Here is a 20,988-nt window from a genome sequence, read left to right as displayed (position 1 = left end):
TGATTCATTATTTCGTATTGCCTGGAAGTATTGTGTATCTTGATGACTCAGATGTGAGTCCTTCTTAAACTCTGTGCTTGAGGGAAGTACTCTGGGCTTCTACTAACCCAGGAAGGAGCTTTTGAGTTAGTGTTGTGATCTTCCAGGGCTGAAAACCTAGGTTTGTCCCCTTTCTTATCAGCACCACCCTCTGCCTCTAGCTTGCCTGTTTGTTTATGTTTTCCTGTCCCTCCGATAACATCCCCAGAGGGGGTCTGCCTCTAAGGCTGAAAGAAGGGATTATTGAGCTCACTGTTACCACTCACAGAACAGCAGTGTTTTGTCAGGAACCTTTCCTCAGAGCCGGTTCTCTGCAGAGTGGGCTCAGATTCCTCTGGTTCATGTGCCAGGCACTGATCTAAGGGTGGCAACTGGCGCTCTGTTCCTCCCCAGTCCTACCGACAACCCCTCCCCTAGAGTTGCCATTTCCTGGGGGAGCTCAGCAGGTGCACCCAGGGTGTTAGAGAAGATGCCATCAAAGCTGCTCTTGGCTCGGCTGTGCTGGGCTCAGGGTGGACCATGCAGGTGACTGTATGTCACATCAACACTAAAGACAGCAATCATTCCCTGTGTCAGATCCTCAGCCTGTAACTTGCAAATATTTTTTATTTAAATTCTGTGATGTCCCGTGTGGCCACGACTAAAGTGTCTAAGGTTTTCAGAAGAGGAACTGAAAATCGGATGTCCTTCAATTCAGGGGCCACAGGCAGGTTTTGTCAGCAAGTGAAGGTTTCCCATGAAAGAGAGTCTGAAGGTCTAAGAAACCAGACCCAAGGGCCTCCTGACTTAGGAATGCTATTCCCTGAGCAGGTTACATTCTCTACGTGGCCTACCCAAGGGTGATAGGAAAATAAATCAAAATAGTTTAGGCCCAGGAGTCAAGCAGGCTCCTTTTCTTCAGGGACAAGGTGACAGGAGTACTCAGGAATTAAGGAAAAATATCTTGACTCTCCTGATGCTGAAATTCACTGACTTTGACTGCTCCATGAAGTCCAGCAAATGGCTTTTATCACTGCCCCCCTTCTTTTTTTTTTTAATGTATTTTATTGATTTTTACAGAGAGGAAGGGAGAGGGATAGAGAGCTAGAAACATTGATGAGAGAGAAACATTGACCAGCTGCCTGCCCGCAACCAAGGTACATGCCCCTGACTGGAATCAAACCTGGGACCCTTCGGTCCACAGGCCGATGCTCTATCCACTGAGCCAAACCGGTTTTGGCTCACTGCCCCTTTCTAACAGCTTAAAGGAAGCATGTCAAACTCGCGACCCGCGGGCTGCATGCCTCGTTCATTTAGCCCTTGTTAGCCTTTGAGTTTGACATGCTTGACTTAAAGGAATGGTGGAAGCAAATCTATAGACCAGGCCATGGTAGGGAACAAGTCACTAAATAGCATCAAAAATTCTTTCAAATACTGAAGTGCAGAAAAACCTTTAAAAATGTATTTGGGCCTCCCTGGCTGGTTTGGCCCGGTGGCTAGAGCGTCAGCCTGCAGACTGAAGGGTCCCGGGTTCAATTCCTGTCAAAGGCACATGCCGGGCTTGCGGGCTCCATGTGTCCCCAGTATGTGGCATGCAGGAGGCCGCCGATCAGTGATTCTCTCATCAGTGATGTTTCTCTCTCTCTCTCTCTCTCTCTCTCTCTCTCTCTCTCTCTCTCTCTCTCTCTCTCCTATCTATCTATCTATCTATCTATCTATCTATCTATCTATCATCTATCTATCTCTCCCCTCCTCTCTGAAATCAACAAAAATATATTTAAAAATAATGTATTTGGGCCAACAAGCTGTGGGAAACCAAACACCAGCATATTCTTCCTTCCAGCCTCATCATACTTCTTGCTGTTTCCTTTGTCATTAATACTCTATGCCACTTAGATGGGGCCACCATTCCCCTTCTCCTTGATGCTGACTTGGTGTTTCTTACCTATGAGCAGAGATATCAGGTCTTCTTTGAAAGAAAGGAGTTGAGAGTAATTGTACACACCAGTTTCCTCTCTGTCATGTCGGATTTCAACTTGAAATATTCAAGCCTGGTCTCAACTAGTGTATTGTAGGTGCTAAATGAATGATGCCACGTGCCTTAGTTGAGGCTGCAATAGAATTCAGAGAAAGGGAAAACATCTGCAATATGGACAGGATCCCCAGAAATATTAGGAACCTCCATGGAATGACTTGGGGACATGGCTGAGACCTAAAGGAGCTATGGGCATATGGGAGAATGTGTACCATATGTGTGTGTGTGTAACATATTTCTCTTTTAATGGCTATTTCACCACAATGTTAAAAGTGGTCGAAAATATATCTTGAAGATTAAAAATAAGTATTAAAATTCACATTAGTTTGAAATATTTTATTTATACCCAAACCAGACTTGATTATGATGTCCTGGCTTTAGGGAAGCAAACTCATCAGTTATATTTTCAAAATCACTATTTCTCTGCTTATCTGATTTTCAATGAAAAGAATAGCCATATTTAGCAATATCTTATAACCTGGTGACTATCTTAATTTCACCTTACAACATCTTTTTCCCGTCAATTGTTTTAAGCCAAGATTTTGTGTTAAGCATTTCGCTACGTATACAGTCGTGGTTTTTCATTGGAGAGTGTTACTAACTTTTTCAAAATGTCATCTCATATGGATGAGTAGCATAAAAGTTTGTAATCTGTTTGTGTGAAGTGCCTTCCGGGTGAGCTTTCCAACCTGGGAACAGGGGAGCCTGGGGGTGACAAGTGGCAGGAGGAGCAGAGAGTCTGTAGGGGGCTGGGTGAAAGGTTCCATGGGGAATAGACACTTTCAAGACTGGTGCCCAGGAATTAAAATTCAAGGTCAAAGGAAGCAGAACAATAACAGTGAGAGCCACATCCCCACAGAGCCATTCCATTTTAAAGTGTTTCGCACACATTGTCCCAGGTGATCATGACAGCTCCCAGAGGTTTGTGGGTCAGGTTCTCTCTCAAGGAGTCTGAAACTCAGAGAATTTAACTTGTCCAAAGGTATTACCTCCCCATTTTGCCACCAAAGTAATCATTCTTCCACCACATCTCACACTGACACCTGCGGGTAAGGCCCATGGCTCCTCATCCTCTCCTCCAGCGGGAGGAGCAGAGCGAGGATCCGGAGGGAGGGGCCCAGTCTGATTCCTTTGCTTTCCTGCTGTGAGTCTGTCCCCTCAGCACCACTGAGAAGGGCCTGCTCTAGGAGGTGACACGTCTGTCAGCAGCTGTGTCCCTGGGACTTTCTGGAAAAGAGAAATACGATCAACGCTGGGGGAGCCCCGGGTTGAAGAGCAGAACCTGACCTGTTGGAGCTCCGTGTCCTTCCTGCCTCTGCATGGCTGCCGAGAGACCCACAAAGAGCCCAAAAGCTGCTTTGTGCTGCTCTCATTCTAAAGAAGCAAGGAACATGATTAATAATCATGTGACTTCCTGCATTGATCCATGGACACCTCTTGTATTTTAATTTTATTCAGTTTTAAAGTTGATCACAGCATTTTCAATTGAAGTTTCTTTGTTAAAGTCAAACACCAAGGGTTTTAAGCACGTGGTCCTCTATTTATGTTTCAGACAGCGGTCCTTTCCTGACAAAGGCACAGACTCTGAGATTCTCAATGACACGGATGCTCCATCCCAGAGGATTCTGCTCCCTGAGGGCAAATGTACTCATGTCTGATCAGAGTATTTCAGAGGCTCAGTGTGGCTCTTTATGTGTCAGATCCAACGCAAGGGAGAGGCCTGGCCCAGAGGCCCCGAGACCCCGGGAAAGTGGGAGGTGAAGAGTGGAGGGACTCTGGCCCTCAGGTGACCTGAACTCTCTCAGGAAGCCATTCCATGGCCCGGAATCATTTGCTGGGATTTTTAGGCTGGAATCTTCTACCACAGCCAAGTTTGTGGTCTCTGGTTTTCAGTTGAAGCCCTGGTGTCTACCCTGTGCTCTGACCTTCCAGGTCTCACAGATGGATAATGGTCTCATCTCTCCTGAGAATTCCCATTCCTGATGGCTCCTTTCTGATCATTGGCTTGGAATAGTGGGGAGAAGAGAAGGAAAAGCAAGATTCAGTCTTTTTGGGCTGAACATTTGGTTCCCTAGCCTGACTGTTGTTTTTTTAAAAAGAAAATTGCTACACATGGGCATCACTGAATGTAGTAATTCCCAAAGATGATTCCAATTCCATAGAAATGAAACGAAGTTAGAAGCACAATAAACCCGGCAAAGTTCTCCATTTGCAGCACAGCGCTGCCCAAGGAAACTGAGCAGAGAAGAAGCCTGTGCCCCCAGGGTTCCAGGCCCCGTCCCAGTTCTGGAACCACTCCCCCATCCAGCCTAGCAGATGCCACCACACTTCATGGCCACTGGACTGAGTTCACGGGTCCAAACTCCTTTCAAACCACAACCAATGAGCATCTCATATATGTGTGTGGCATTTATAGCATGTACATGCACCTAAGATGTCTCTGGCATTTTTACAGTGTAGGTGTGTATGAGTTCAAAGATTACATGTGGAAAGTAGTCAAGACCATCAAAGCAAAGAGGGATATAAATACCAGATTTACTGGTTAATAATGCGGATTTTTTTTTCAATAGATGGAGTTACACATATGTTGATATATATGCCATTTGATATGTATGCTATTTTTGTTGTATTGACAGCAAGCTTCCAAACTTCATATGTCAAATTTTCTGAAGGTGTTAACATCATAGATATTTTTACATTTAAAAATGTAGAATTTCATGCCAAGAAAAAGAGCATTTGCGGGAAGTTTTTATTCATTACTTTATTTTGAAGAAAAGTACTGCTGAATACTTCGGGAAGCGTATGGTGAACATGCTCCATCTCAAGATACTTGTGAATGTTGGTTTAAACGCTTTAAAAGTGATGATTTTGATGTGAAAGACAAAGAACGTCCCAGTCAACTGAAAAAGATTGAAGACCAACAATTACAAGCATTATTGGATTAAGATGGGTGTCAAACTCAAAAGCAATTGCAGAAAGATTAAATTTTGCTCAGCCAACAATTTCCAATTGTTCACAACCAATGGGAAAGATTTTAAAGGAAGGAAAATGGTGCCACATCACCTGAACGAAAGACAAATGGAAAACCAAAAAGTCATCAGTAAAATATTGCTTCAATCGCACAAAAAACTTTTTTGCATCAAATTGTGACTGGCGATGAAAAGTGGATTTATTTTGAGAATCCCAAAAGCACAAAATCATGGGCTGATCCGGGTCAACCATCAAATTCAACTGCAAGGCCAAATGGCTTCGGAAAGAAGACAATGCTCTGCGTTTGGTGGGATCAGGAAGGTATGGTGTATTATGAGCTTCTAAAACTAGGTGAAACCATTAATACTGATCGATACCCACTACAAATAATCAGTTTGAACCACGCTTTGATTGTAAAATGACCAGAATGGGCCAGAAGACACGGCAAAGTAATTTTGCTTCATGATGATGCATCATACACACTTCAAAACCAGTTAAAGTGACGTTAAAAGATCTTGCCTGGGAAGTATTAACCCACCCGCCGTATTCACCAGACCTTGCTTCTTCAGATTACCATTTGTTCTGATCGATGGCACACGCACTTTCTGAGCAGCATTTCAAAACATAAAAAGAAGCGGAAAATTGGGTCTCTGAATGGTTTGCCTCAAAACAAGAAAAGTTCTATTGGGACGGTATCCACAAATTACCCAAAAAGATGGGGGAAATGTGTAGCTAGCGATGGACATTACTTTTAATAAAGCTCTTTTGATGTTTCTCTTGAAATTATCGTGTTTTCTTTGATTACAAAATCCGCATTATTAACTGGTACAGCTGGCATTGCTTTGCTGCAGTTTTAACTCCACATACTGGATGAGTTTCCCTTTTTGCCTTCAAACAATCAGCCTGGACCCCCTCACTGCTCAGCTTTGGGAAGTCCAAAATCCACCAACAATTTCTACTAATTCCCAGAAACCCTTTTAGAAGGATAATGCACAGAAATTGCACGTATCTCCAGCAAACAGGAAAGCAATATTCATTCATTGAATGTACTGTGACTAATACCCGCGTAAAAACACAGGAACGAGACGGGTTATCCGGGGCCTCGCAGCCTCCCCAGTGTTGCCTTCTAGGCCCTACCTCACCAGCTCACCGGGCTCCTGCCTGAGGATCACCCCTCTGCCGTGATTATGTTTGCCAGGCACTGCTTTATGCTTTTTGGGTGTATTTGCTCCTTTCATCCTAGCAAAAATCCTATGAAAAACTACTGTAATTGTCCCCACATTAAAGGGAGGAAACACAGGACCATGAGCGTTTACATTGATTATCAAGGTGCCGCTGCTGTTAAGTTACAGTTAGGATCCAGCCCAGAGCTCTGGCTGCAGAACCACCTCTTTAACCAGTAAACAACGCTGTGGAAAAGGGGTCAAGCTGGAGACACAGTCCCATTCCACAGGGTTAGGTGTGTTGAAAAATGCCCACTAACCTCCACATCTCACTTCTCAGATGTTTCCGCACGTACCTTTAAAGATCTTATTTCCCGCCAACAAAGACCGTACATCTTTCCCACTCCACTCTAGGTGACTCCTCTCAGGTGTTTCCACCCACTGCTCCTTGCTGACGGAAGGGAAATCAGCTACAGCTCAGACATAAGCACTGAACATCTCCCATACTTTCCAGGGCTCTTCCCAATTCGATGGGTTTCCAGCTTTGGATAGGCACTTTCTGAGATTTGGTGTAACTGTTCTAGAGGACTTAATAGACAAGTAGTATGTTGAAATCTGTCTATGTGGAAAAATTAAAAATTTAGGTTTTCAAAATAAAAGAACTCAGGAAGTTATTTTGATAAGATTTAATAAATAAAGCAAAATGCAAGTTTGATGACAAAAAAGGAAACCGGTTTTGTAAATTTGAATACAAGGTAATGGCAAATATTGGTTATGTAAATATATCAATAGGATAACATGAAATAATAAATAGTAAATTAAGAAATAATAAATAAATATGTACATAGATAAATAGATAAATAGATAGATAAATAACATCAAATCATTAACTATTAGGGACTGTGAAAAGATTTCCTGAATAAAACTTAATAAAATCTGTGATTAAAGCAGAAATTAGAGCCTATTGACATGACCCAGGACATATGGGCAAAGGTGATATGGCACATTCATCAGTGAGAATCCTTTCAAGGTGACTTCAAGTCTCCATCCTTATTTCTTAGTCTTTCTTGCAAGGCTCTTGTTGAGGAGAAGGATCTCATGATTTCCACTCTGACAACTTCCCAGGCGCAGTCACTGTATTTCTTCTCCTTCAGGTAGAGACGGAGGCCCTGGAAGTACCTCTTCAAGGCCAGGGTCGGGCCCTGCGTGGCCAGGGCAGATCCCTCCTCTCCCATCTCCCGCGCCCAACAGGTGTCCAGGTCTTCCAGCTGCCGATGGAGTCCTGTGCGCAGTTGGTCCACGAGGGTCGTGTTCCAGGTGACAGAGGAGTTCTCTGTGGACAAGAGGTCAGAGATCTGCTGGAGCATCTCGTGGAGGACAGAGAGGGCCTGGGCCTTCTGGACCTGGCTGCCATCCACCGTTGCCCGGGGGAATCTGAAGTGCTTTCTGTCCTTCAGGCAGAAGAGAGGGGAGATGGTGCTCATTTGGCTCAGAAGCACTAAGTTCTCCCTGCTGAGCAGGACGTGGTCCTGAGGCGGTTCACAGCCCAGAGCTCCCCCGGGGCCAGAGCTGAACAGCACCAGGGCCGTGAGTAGCGAGAGCAGGAGGGCCATGGGCAAAGGAGGGTGCTGCTGGCCTGGCTGAGCTGGGCGTCTGGTGAACAACCTTGGGCCAGAAGTTCTGCAATGACCTTCTTTCTAGGCAGGGCCCTTAAATAGGGAACACCACAGTTTTCATTTTCTAAGCATTTCTTTCCACTTTCACTTCCTTTTTTGTTTTCATTTAATTTAGGTCTTTAAGAAGATGTTATCAATCTACACTACTGATATGTGCCATCTAAGTGCATACGTATCAGTCAAATGAGAAACGTCTTTGTTTAAAAGTCAAAGTGTAGGTAGGTGTGTAAATACTCACACAGGTACATACTCACGTATATAAATATATTACATAAATATTGCTCTTTGTATTAGAAAGAAAAGTTTGCCTTGACTCTGGGCAACATGGGAGTCAGGCTCCCTCACTCTCTGGGTTTGTGTATTTTGTCAGGTACTTAGCAGACCATGGTTGATAAATAAACTCTTTGGAACCAAGGAGTGAGTTTCGTTTACTGTTTTATGCACAACAGGTATGCCATTTTTAGTGACTGTGTTTCGGGGATTTTTCTCTTCTAGAACCCATTCCTGCAGGGCCACGTGGTTATTCTTCACGGGGGCCACTGGCTCAGGACTTGTGTAGACATTGCCGTTTACTTCCAGCGTTTGTAACTGGTTGTTAGTGCTCCTCAGGCTGTGCCGATACCCCCAGCAGGAATCCGGGTTCTTTGCTGGTGGGTGTAGGTGTGGAGATTCTCATCACAAGATAGTAATATTTTCCCAGCGCCACAGATGATATCAGCTCTAATAATGGTTTGCCTCTGGAGTGACAGTGTCCTCAGCGCAAACTCTCTTGGGCTCACTCCCTGAGGGCAGGCTCACCCCATCCTGAGGTCTTTAGAATCCCCTACGTTAGAGGGGCTTGTGTGTTTGTGGCAAAAGAACCTGTCAGGATCCTCCTGCTTCTCCCGGGAGTGTTCGTGTGAAGGACCCTTGTCCTCTGTGGTACCTCCTCCTCTCCTGTGCCAGGACCCAGGTGTCAGTGGTGCCCCCAGCCCTAAACGCTGACAGCAAACGTTTGTTTTGTCTAAATGGGTGGACGCATTACTTATGCAATTGCAATCATTTATCCACTCATCTATTGATGGGCACTTGGGCTGTTTCCAGATCTGAGCTATTGTAAATTGTGCTGCTATGAACACAGGGGTGCATAAACTCTTCCTGATTGTTGTTTTGAGTTTCTCTTAGGATATATTCCTAGAGGTGGGATCACTGGGCCAAGTGGCAGTTCCATTTTTAATTTTTTTGAGGAAACTCCATACTATTTTCCACAATGGTTACATGGGTCTGCATTCCCACCAGCAGTGTACTAGGGTTCCCTTTTCTCCACATCCTCACCAGCACTTGTCATTTGTTGATAATAATTATTCTGACAGGTGTGATGTGATACGTCATTGTGGTTTTAATTTGCATCTCTCTGATGATCAGTATCTTTGAGCATCTTTTCATATATCCCTCGGCCATTTGTGTGTCTGCTTTGGAGAACTGTCTAGTTCCCTTACCCATTTTTTTTTAATGGATTGTTTGTCTTTGCTTTGTTAAGTTGTATGAGTTCCTTATAGATTTTGGATAGTAACCCTTTATCAGATGTATCATGGGCAAATATGTTCTCCCACACACTGGACTCCCTTTTCCTTTTGTTGATGGTTTCTCTTGCTGTGCAGAGCTCTTTATTTTGATGCAGTCCCATTTGTTTATTTTCTCCTTAGTGTCCTTTGCTCTAGGAGATGTATCTACAAACATATTGCTCTGAGAAGTTCTGCTGCCTATGGTTTCTTCTAGGATTGTTATGGTTATCATGTTTCACATTTAAATCTTTTATCCATTTTGAGTTTATTCTTGTGATAGTGTAAGTTGGTGGTCCAGTTTCCTTTTATGTTGTGCTAGTGTAGTTTTTATTGTTCAAGTCTCTACTTAAATTATTGAACACTTTATGCTCAAAATATCTGAGGTGGGCACAGGAGATTTAATGATGACGTCTCCTAGTGGAAATTTGTAGGACAGAAGCTGATGACCTTCAGCTGCTCATTCAGTCTGCGCGTTTCTATTGGGCTTCTCTGTTCATCCCTCTCTGTCTCCTGCTCAGGATGCAGGGCAGTGAGGCTCAGGCCACTAACTCAGGGAGAAACAGCCTTCTTTCCTTAATTATTCCTGGTGCTTCATTTTTAATGTAAATAACCACATAGTCATTAGAATGGTTTCCTGTCTTGCTCCTCTGGCATTACTTTTAAAATAATATATATATTAATTTTTCAAATATATTTGTATTGATTTTGGAGAGGAAGGGTGAGGAAAAGAGAGACAGAAACATGAATGATGAAAGAGAATCATTGATGGGCTGCCTCCTGCACACCCCCTACTGGGTATCAAGCCCATAAGCTAGGCATGTGTCCTGACCAGAAATCAGACCATGACTTCCTGGTTCACAGATTGATGCTCAACCACTGAGCCAGGCCAGCTGGGCCATCACACATTGCTTTCTACTTCACTCTGTGGTTAATACAAGCAATGAGGAGTACAGAAACACAAAGGGACTTCACCATTTTTCTCTATAATTATCATGACTTCATACTTTTTATTTGTCTTTTCAACATTCTCAGAAAGCAAAATCGACAGTCGTTTGTGGGCAAAAATGAAAAGATGTTATTCTGTATGTCATAAAAGTGAAAGAAGGGAAGTGGCTTCTGATGACGAGAGGACAAAGTGTAAGTGGGCAGAAGGGACTGCAGCCCGCGGGGTGCTGGTGCTGTGGCAGAGGGAGGATGGAGCCAGCCCTGAGCTACACCAACGCAGGGCTGGGCTGCCTCTGCCAGAGGCTCAGAGAACAGGACCTCCTGGATCAGTGACCAGCCACGTCACTTTCCTGTCATTTAATGCACATGGGACCGGCTCTGAGGACGGAAGGGAAGACTCACAGCAACCAACTCTCAGAAGACTGGCGACCACAACCCCCACTGCTGGAGCAGGACCCTCCCTGCTGCCCAGTGGATATTAACCCCGATGTACGTGCTCCATCTGGTTAATAAACCCACTCAGCTGCTGGAAGATTGCCTTGAGTCATGTGGATTTGAGAGAAATGGAGTTGGATGATCCTAAAAGAGTGTGCTCATAACCTAAATAATAATTATATTGATATTTCACAGTAAATGATAACAAAAATTTATTGCATGCTAACTATGGTCCAAGCACTGTTCTAAGATCTTTGAGATGGTGAATTCAACCTTCTCAATATCCCTATTTGCATTAAACTTGTTTATACCACTATTATGCAGAATAAATCTGGAGTGGTGAATTATTTGGAAGGTACCAAGAATCCAAGGTCAAAACCTTAAGGAGCTTGAGATAACGGCTTGTCTGGAAGCGCCTGTTAACAGACAAGGATAGTAATGGACATGGGATTTATGGACCAAGGAGGGGCCACACCATGATAGCACTGAGCAGGGAGGGTGGGGTGACAAGGGATTCCAAGTTCCACTTCAAATGCCAGTGGACTGCTGTCTATTGTTCTGTATGACATCACCAGTGTGGTCTGAGTCCACAGAACTGACTGACTTTAAGTTCTAAGGAAAAGTAGACAACATTCCTTTTAAATGGTTTTAATGAGTAGAATTTTCTGACAATTGAAACGGGTTTGTCGCTGGCACTGGAGTAACCGTGGTCCCTCCAGTCCCCAGCAGGCTGCTTGGGGGTCAGTGTCCCCTGGGCTGGGGACACTGCTGTTGGCCACGTCTCTGTGGGAGAGATCTGCTCTCAGTATCCACTTCCATCTTCTCCCCCTCGGAACCAGAATGATCTGCAGAAACAGGTGACTCAGCGCAGGCCCTTCCCATTGTTCCCCTCCTGAGGGCCTGCCTGTTCCAGTCCAGGCTTTACCTGTCTCTGTTCTGCCCAGTTCTCACACTGCTGCTGACTTTCACCTCCTTCCTGCTCCTAGGTGTGCTCTGTGTCCTGTTCCCTGATCACCAGATCGGAGTCTGCTTCTCACCTCTTTGCACTGAGTGCATCACCTAAGACAGGTGCAGCCCCACTGCTGGGAGCATCAGTGATACTGCCCTGTACAGTCGTGGAGACATCCCAGGTGATCCACCCTCATTTCTCTCTGTACAACTGGGTAGAAGAGAATCAAGTTCCCTGACAAATTTGGCAACACATGTTCAGTATGGCACAGTTTCCAAATAGAAGGTCCCATGACCTACAATCATTGTTTACACAAGAGCCAAACATAAGAGTCCTCTGATCAGAAATGCTTGCATTGTTCTCTTCTACAAACGAAAGATAAACTTCTATAACCATCAAGGTCTGGATAGTTTTCTGTTGATCAGTTACAAGAGCCAACATGAACTTAACTGACAAATGTATTTAGCCAAACATTATCCTGAAGAACCTTTCCATTTAAGAAAAAAATTGAAATTTGCCCTTTAGAAACAGCGTATAGCCCCTACCTCCTCCACCACCGCCCTCCCAAAAAAAATAAACAAGGAGGAGGAACCAAGATGGCGGCAAAGTTAAACAACTAAACTGCCGCCTCGCACAACAATTTCAAAAATACAACTAAAAAACAAAACGTCCACCACCCAGAACCACGGGAAAGCTGGCTGAGTGGTAGATTTACAACTAAGAAGAGAAGGGAGCGCAAACGCTGGAGAGCTGAGGTACGGAGGCGCGCACGAAGCGGGCTGGCGGCGGGCGACTGGGTGCGCGGCTTTTCTTCAACCCGAAGGGAGACAAGCTCCCGATCACTCTGAACTCCAGTTTCTGGGGACACGCGGGGGACCCAGATGCCTACAGGGAGAAGCTGGACTCTCGGCCATCGGTCGGAGATTGAGAGTGACTTTTCAGGGTTTGCTGCGCTGGAGCGCGGGACACGGGGACTTGGAAACGCGGAAAGGCAGAGACGGCTAAAGGCAGCCATGGCCGTTGGCCATGCCCCAGCCTAGTGACGCCCTGAGACCCCGCCCCACACATTCTACAAACCCGCCCAGGCTCCACACAGCGGCCTTTACATATAAATGGCCTGTTCTGTGGCAGCTCAACCAAATTAACTGCAGCTCCAGTCAGACTGCTCCAAAACTGCCCAAGCAAAGAGGAGAAAACTGTAGCTCTTGCTGTAGCTCCTGCTGGGAGGCCTCAGACCTGCACCCCATTGGAGATCCAGACACTAGGGTATCTAGTGGTCGGTATGGACGACACCAGATTTCAGCCACTCTCATAAGGGACACATTCAAGAGGCAGACTCAGTGAGCACCAAAGCCCTACTGTGTCTCCAACACAGCAATTCTTCCATTATAGACACAGCAGGTTCTCACAGCCAATTGGCCTGGAGGTCAATTCCTCCCAGTGTACCAACAGCAATCAAGGCTTTTAACTACACCAAGATTTTCCACTCAGCCCACAAAGGGGTGTACCAAGAGCGACCATCTAGAGTGATTGGGGAAGCTGAGCTACCAGCCCCTATAGGTCACTGACCATAAAAAGCCACTCCATCAACACAGGGAGGGAGCCAAAATGCGGAGACACCGAAGTATGTCACGAGTAGGAGAGATAGAGGAAAGCAAACTAATGGATGACACAGTGTTCAGAACCACATTTATAAGGTTACTCAAGAATCTTCTAAAAACCGCTTAGAAACTTGAAGAGACCTTCAAGGACCTTAATGAGAATACCAAAAAAAAAAAAAAAAAAATGGAAAAGGACCAGTCAGAAATTATGCATACACTGTCTGAAATAAAGAATATACAGACACTCAACTGTAGACCACCATACCCGAAGAGTCAAACCAAAGATCTGGAATATGAGGAAGAAAAAAACACCCAACCAGAGAGGTGGAAAGAAAGAAGAATCCAAAAATGTGAGGATAGCGTAAGGAGCCTCTGGGACGGCTTTAAGTATACCAACATCCGAATTTTTGGGGTGACAGAAGAAGAGAGAGAGAGCAAGATACTGAAAACCTATTTGAAGAAATAATGACAGAAAACTTCCCCCACCTGGTGAAAGAAATAGACTTACAAGTTTAGGAAGCGCACAGAACCCCAAACAAAAGGAATCCAAAGAGGACCACACCAAGACACATCATAATTAAAATGCCAAGGGCAAAAGACAAAGAGAGAATCTTACAAGCAGCAAGAGAAAAAGTTAGTTACCTGCAAGGGAGCACCCATATGACTGTCAGCTGATTTCTCAACAGAAACTATGCAGGCCAGATGGGAGTGGCAAGAAATATTCAAAGTGATGAATAGCAAGAACCTACAACCAAGACTACTCTACCCAGCAAAGTTATCATTCAGAATTGAAGGGCAGATAAAGAGCTTCACAGATAAGAAAAATCTAAAGGAGTTCACCACCACCAAACCAGTATTATATGAAATGCTGAAAGGTATTCTTTAAAAAGAGGAAAAAGAAGAAAAAAGTAAAGATAAAAATTATGAACAACAAATACATATCTATCAACAAGTGATCCTAAAAATCAAGTGAATTAAAAATCTGAGGAACAGAATAAACTGGTGAACATAATAGAATCAGAGGCATAGAATGGGAGTGGATTGATAATTCTCAGGGGGAAAGGGGTGTCTGTGTGGGGGTTATGGGAAGAGACTGGACAAAAATCATACACCTATGGATAAGGACAACGGGGGAGGAGTTAAGGGCAGAGGGGGGGTGGGAACCGGGTGGTGGGGAGATATGGGGGGAAAAAAGGAGAAACAATTGTAATAATCTGAACAATAAAGATTTATTTAAAAAAAAAAGATTGGACAGCAATATACATAAAAAGATAATAAAATCTCTTCCTTTGTTTAGAGAAAAAAAAATTGGGGGGTAAACTTATCAAGATCTTTTTTTAAATTGGTTTTTTATTGGTAATGTATCAAATAATAAATTTCCCTCGGGACAACTGATATCTTTGTAATGATTTATTCAGGTCATCTTCTATGTACCTTATTAGAAATAAAAGGATTTTTTTCCCATCAAAATAAATAAATAAATAAAATAAACAGTAAAAATATCCTATATAATAAAAGTGTAGTGTACAAATTGTCCCCTGGACCGAGATTCATCTGAGAGTTTGAGCAGGGGTTGGAGCTGCCTGGGGGGACGGAGGTGGACCTCCCAACTCACCCCCCTCACGCCCCTTACGATGGCGGCAGCAGGTGCCAAGGAAGGAAAGGAGGCCCCAAATTTGATAGGCACCCGGAGGAAGGGAGGAGGTACTCGGCCGGCTGTTGGCATCAACCCACTAGGGACCCTACCCTATCATGCACTGGGCCTCTAGTTATGTCATAAAATTGTTTACTTAAGAAAGCAGATCATGTACCTCTCTCTAAACATAATTTTGTAAATTCATGATGTACAATACATTTTTATAATAACCCCTTGATTGTGGCTTCAGGTATTTCTTAGCTGGTGCAGAAAGTGAGTGGAGATTGTTTTGTGGCTTAGCAAACACTACAATTGAAAAGAGAGAGTCAGTCACCATATAAATTTATTCTGAATTTGTTGACTTTCCTTTGATTGTTACATTTTTCCAAGGCGTCTCATCATTTCCACTAAAACAACTTCCCACCCACAGGAGCTGTATTTCTTCTCTTTCAGGTACTTATAGATTCCTTGGAAGTACTTCCGGATGAGCCGTCCCAAATTGGGACAAGCCAAATTATTTCCTTCCTTCTTCGCCTCGTCCTCCAGGTCCCCCAGCCTCTGATGAAGGCTGGAGATTAGTTCAGAGAGGCGGCTGTGGTCCCATTCAGCAAAGCTGCGCCTTGTTGCGAAGACATACAAGATCTGCGTGAGAATCACATGGCGGAAACAGGTGCGTTGTGTCTTCTTCATTTTGAGGATTGTCTCCAAATTCCAAGGAAAGTTGAAGTTGTTTCTGTCATCCAGGCATAAGTAAGGGGGTGTCCTTTGTAGGTGATACAAAAGAATTAAGACTTCCTTGTTGTTTCTTATATCGAGCCAACGTATGTCCTCCTCAAGAGAACCAGCAGGGATGGAGCAGAGCATGACCCCTGCCACCAGCCACACAGAGATCTGGGCCATTGCGAATTGCGGTGATTCAGGAGACTACCGCCAGAGGGAGTCGCGGGCACAACCAGCAGCAACTTTCCTTCTTGGGATTTCTAGAAAGCGCGATTCTCTAGCTGGCCGCCAGAGGGCGCGCAGGAGGCCTTTTGTGACGTTGCCTTTGTGAAAACCTGAGCTGTGAACGTTCGTTTTCAATCAGTCTGGTCTGAGAGCAGAGAAGCTGGCCGGCCCTGCAGAGCCGCTCTGTGCGGCTTTAATAGTGAAGGCAAAGCCTCCATTGGGAGGCCGCCGCTGCTGCAGACGGAGCTCTGCCTGCGCCTCGCCGCTAACATTATTCTGAGGAAGCCCGCACCGAACCTGGCCTTGGCTGTGCTTCCCCAGGAGTTTGGGGCTTTCCTTTTTTTTTTTTTTTTTTTTTACCTTGGGAATATATGTTTTTTATTGTTTAAAGTATTACATATATTAGTACATATATCTCCTTTTTTTTTCTCCCATTGACCTTCCCCCAGCCTTCTACCCACTGTCACATGCCCTCCTCCCACCACCCCAGTGTCCATTGGTGTGCTTATATGCATGCATACGAGTCCTTTGGTTGATCTCTTTCCCTCCCTCCCCAACACTCCAGCCTTCCCACTGTAATTTGACAGTCTGTTTGGTGCTTTACTGCCTCTGTCTCTATCTTTTTATTCATCGGGTTATAATGTTCTTTATTTTCCATCAATGAGGGAGATCATGTGATATTTATCTTTCTCAACTGGCTTATTTCACTTAACATAATGTCTCCAGGTCCATCCATGCTGCTGCAAATGGTAAGAGCGCCTTCTTTTTTTACAGCAGCGTAGTATTCCATTGTGTAGATGTACCACAGTTTTTTAATCCACTCATCTACTGATGGGCATTTAGGCTGTTTCCAAATCTTAGCTATGGTGAATTGTGCTGCTATGAACATAGGGGTGCATGTATCCTTTCTGATTGGTGTTTCTAGTTTCTTGGGATATATTCCTAGAAGTGGGATTACTGGGTCAAATGGAAGCTCCATTTTTAGTTTTTTGAGGAATCCAGATATCAACCCAAACCACTATGCTCAATTAATATTCGACAAAGGAGGCATGAACATACAATGGAGTCAAGACAGTCTCTTCAATAAATGGTGTTGGGAAAATTGGACAGATACATGCAAAAAAATGAAACTAGACCACCAACTTACACCCTACACAAAAATAAACTCAAAATGGATACAGGACTTAAACATAAGATGGGAAACCATAAAAATACTAGAGGAATCTACAGGCAGAGAAATCTCAGACATACACCGAAGCAATTTCTTCACCGATACTGCCCCTAGGGCAATGGAAGCTAAAGAGAAAATAAGCAAATGGGATTACATCAAAATAAAAAGCTTTTGCACAGCAAAAGTAACCATCAACAAAACAAGAAAGCCCACTGCACGGGAGAACATATTTGCCAATATTGTCACTGATAAAGGTTTAATCTCCAATGTCTACGGGGAACTTATACAACTTAATAAAGGAATATAAATGATCCAATAAAAAAATGGGCAACGGACCTAAATAGAATCTTTTCGAAAGAAGGAAGGCCAAGAGACACATGAAAACATGCTCAAAGTCACTAATTATCCAAGAGATACAAATCAAAAGGACAATGCGGTACCATCTCACACCTGTCAGAATGGCTATCATCAACAAATCAACAAACGACAAGTGTTGGCGAGGATGCAGAGAAAAAGGAACCCTCATGCACTGCTGGTGGGAATGCAGACTGGTGCAGCCACTGTGGAGAACTGTAAGGAGTTTCCTCAAAAAACTGAAAATGGGGCTTTCCTTGTGCGCGGAAGCTCCAGCGAGGCCATTGGTACCGAGAACCCGTGTGCTGCGGGCCCAGAGGCTGGAACCAGAGCGCGTTGGGCGGTTTGTGGGGAATCGGGGCACTTTCTGCGCGGAATGCACCCGGATTCGGAGCCGGGACCGCGGGGAGGACCGGCGGCGGCCCCGCGCTGGGGAGGCTGCGGGGGGAGCTGGGCCGGGAGAGGCGGCTCCGTGGGGCTCTGGGGCTTTGGGGTGATGTGTCCGCGTTACAGCGTTAGAGAGCCGTGGAAGGAAGTTAAACTGGGAAGTGCGAGCATTAACACGGCTTTTTCTGAAGCTAACTCAAAATATTAAAATACTTTAATTATAAATATGAAGCCTAATATTTAAAAAATATTTTATACTAAAGCATCACTTATTTAAACTTGAAATAAATAGTTTAGTATTAAAAAATCCTGTAAAATTTTTAATGCATTTTAAACGTAAAAACTATTCAAACATTCTCTTAAACTGTAAAAAAAATATTTAGATATTGATTTTAAATTAACTTAAAATTTTAAAAAATGTTAACATGAAAATATTCTATTGGAATTTTTAAAATACTTATATACTGACTCTTAAGTAAATATTAACTGAAATTTTTTAATGTTTTAATTTTTACATTCAGGCTATAAAAACTGCATGTATGAAACTTCCACTTTATTTCAGCTGTATTTTATTTGTACCAAAACAAGGATTTAATGTAATTTTACTGTCTTGGCTGGAAAGGAAGCAAACACTTGAGTGTTTTCACGATGACTTGTTGTCAGCCTGGCCTGCCTGGCTCAGCGCTGGAGCATCAGCCTGTGAAGCAGGAAGTGCTGGGTTCATTCCTGGTCTGGGCACAGGTCCTGGTTGCAGCTAGATCCCTGGGTGGGGCTTGCAGGAGGCAGCCAATCAATGATTCTCTCTCATCATTGATGTTTTACTCTCTCCCTCCACCTTCCTCTCTGAAATCAATACAAGTGTTTTATTTAAGATGTTATTTTTAATAAAAGGGATTACTTGTTTTCAGTTGAGAAGTTGCCATGTTGGACAGTTTCTTGTAACCACGTGACAATAGTGAGTCATTTTTAGTTAACTTAAAACTGTATGTGGGCCTTTCTGGCTGGTTTGGCCCAGTGGCTAGAGCGTCAGCCTGCAGACTGAAGGGTCCCAGGTTCAATTCCGGTCAAGGGCACGTGCCAGGCTTGTGGGCTCCATAGGTCACTAGTACGTGGCATGCAGGAGGACGCCGATCAGTGATTCTTTCTCATCAGTGATGTTTCTCTCTCTCTCTCTCTCTCTCTCTCTCTCTCTCTCTCTCTCTCTCTCTCTCTCTCATCTATCTATCTATCTATCTATCTATCTATCTATCTATCTATCATCTATTTATCTATCTATCTCTCCCCTCCTCTCTGAAATCAACAAAAATATATTTAAAAATAATGTATTTGGGCCAACAAGCTGTGGGAAACCAAACACCAGCTTATTCTTCTTCTAGCCTCATCATACTTCTTGCTGTTTCCTTTGTCATTAATACTCTATGCCGCTTAGCTGGGGCCACCATTCCCCTTCTCCTTGATGCTGACTCGGTGTTTCTTACCTATGAGCACAGGTATCAGGTCTTCTTTGAAAGAAAGGAGTTGAGAGTAATTGTACACGCCAGTTTCCTCTCTGTCATGTCGGATTTCAACTTGAAATATTCAGGCCTGGTCTCAACTAGTGTATTGTAGGTGCTAAATGAATGATGCCACGTGTCTTAGTAGAGGCTGCAATAGAATTCAGAGAAAGGGGAAACATCTGCAATATGGACAGGATCCCCAGAAATATTAGGAACCTCCATGGAATGTCTTGGCGGCATGGCTGAGACCGAAAGGAGCTATGGACTTATGGGAGAATGTGTGTGTGTGTGTGTGTGTGTGTGTGTGTGTGCAGTATATACTGCTTTCCACGTTAATGGCTAGTTTCACCACAGTGTTAAAGTGGTAAAAATGTATCTTAAAGATTAAAAGTAAGTCTTAAAATTTTGTAATAATTTGAAATAATTACTTTTTGACACAACCAGACTTTATTGTGACTTTATTTCTTGGCTTTAAGGTCAGCAAACTCATCGGTAATATTTTCAAAATTACTATTTCCCTGCTTATCTTATGTTCAATGGAAAGAATAGCCATATTTGGTAATATCTATTTTTTAAGTTTAATAACATGTATACCTCCTGTATACTGTATATGGTAGATACTGAAGAGTAGAAGAGTTTACTACCCCCAAGCATGCTTTTTGGGATATTAACTATTTTACGCAGGTTATTATTATTTTGTGTTAATATTTATTTTATTTTATTTTTATTTTTTTTACAGAGAGGAAGGTAGTGGGATAGAGAGTTAGAAACATTGATGAGAGAGAAACATCAATCAGCTGCCTCTTGCACAACCTCTACTGGGGATGTGTCTGCAACCAAGGTACATGCCCTTGACTGCAATTGAACCCAGGACCCTTCAGTCCTCCAGCTGATGCTCTATCTACTGAGCCAAACCGATTAGGGCTTGGTAATATCTCATGACCTAGTGTCTGTCTTCATTTCACCTTACACCATCATTTTCCCGCCAATTGTTTTAAGCCAAGATTTTGTGTTAAGCATTCCGCTACGTATACAGTCATGGTTTCTCATTGGAGAGTGTTACTAACTTTTTGAAAATGTCATCTCTTATGGATGAGTAGCATAAAAGTTTGTAATCTATTTGTGTGAAGTGCCTTCTAGGTGAGCTCTCCAACCTGGGAACAGGGGAGCCTGGGGGTGACAAGTGGCAGGAGGAGCAGAGAGTCTGTAGGGGGCTGGGTGAAAGGTTCCATTGGGAACAGACCCATTCAAGACTGGTGTCCAGGAATTAAAATTCAAGGTCAAAGGAAGCAGAACAATAACAGTGAGAGCCACATCCGCACAGAGCCATTCCATTTTAAAGTGTTTCGCACACATTGTCCCAGGTGATCATGACAGCTCCCAGAGGTTTGTGGGTCAGGTTCTCTCTGAAGGAGTCTGAAACTTAGAGAATTTAACTTGTCCAAAGGTATTACCTCCCCATTTTGCCACCAAAATAATCATTCTTCCACCACATCTCACACTGACACCTGCGGGTAAGGCCCATAGCTCCTCATCCTCTCCTCCAGGGGGAGGAGCAGAGGGAGGATCCGGAGGGAGGGGCCCAGTCTGATTCCTTTGCTTTCCTGCTGTGAGTCTGTCCCCTCAGCACCACTGAGAAGGGCCTGCTCTAGGAGGTGACACG

The 20,988-nt window shown here is 43.8% G+C and overlaps 3 protein-coding genes across 3 annotated transcripts in view; all 3 read right to left on the bottom strand.

Annotated features, from left to right (window-relative positions):
* Positions 1-10,296, bottom strand: part of LOC307111423 (interferon omega-2-like) — a 39,235-nt gene extending 28,939 nt beyond the window's left edge. Inside the window, exon 1 of the mRNA XM_079791314.1 lies at positions 8,887-10,296. The gene's annotated coding sequence lies outside the window, so the exon portion shown is untranslated. The remainder of the gene's footprint in view (positions 1-8,886) is intronic.
* On the bottom strand, positions 4,094-7,955 carry LOC307111438 (interferon omega-2-like). Its single transcript, XM_079791330.1, has one exon. It carries the CDS (start codon positions 7,797-7,799, stop codon positions 7,212-7,214), a length of 588 nt encoding a protein of 195 aa, XP_079647456.1. The 5' UTR covers positions 7,800-7,955; the 3' UTR covers positions 4,094-7,211.
* A 4,638-nt stretch (positions 10,297-14,934) lies between the features above and the next one.
* On the bottom strand, positions 14,935-17,446 carry LOC307111433 (interferon omega-1-like). Its single transcript, XM_079791325.1, has one exon. The coding sequence runs from the start codon at positions 15,870-15,872 to the stop codon at positions 15,348-15,350; it is 525 nt and encodes a 174-aa protein (XP_079647451.1). The 5' UTR covers positions 15,873-17,446; the 3' UTR covers positions 14,935-15,347.
* Between the last annotated feature and the right edge of the window lie 3,542 nt (positions 17,447-20,988).

This window comes from Cnephaeus nilssonii (assembly GCF_951640355.1).
Source record: "Cnephaeus nilssonii genome assembly, chromosome: 14".
NCBI classification, from domain to species: Eukaryota; Metazoa; Chordata; class Mammalia; order Chiroptera; family Vespertilionidae; genus Cnephaeus; species Cnephaeus nilssonii.
The sequence above is the reverse complement of the archived record's forward strand: the minus strand, read 5'-3'. Positions and strand labels throughout refer to the sequence as shown.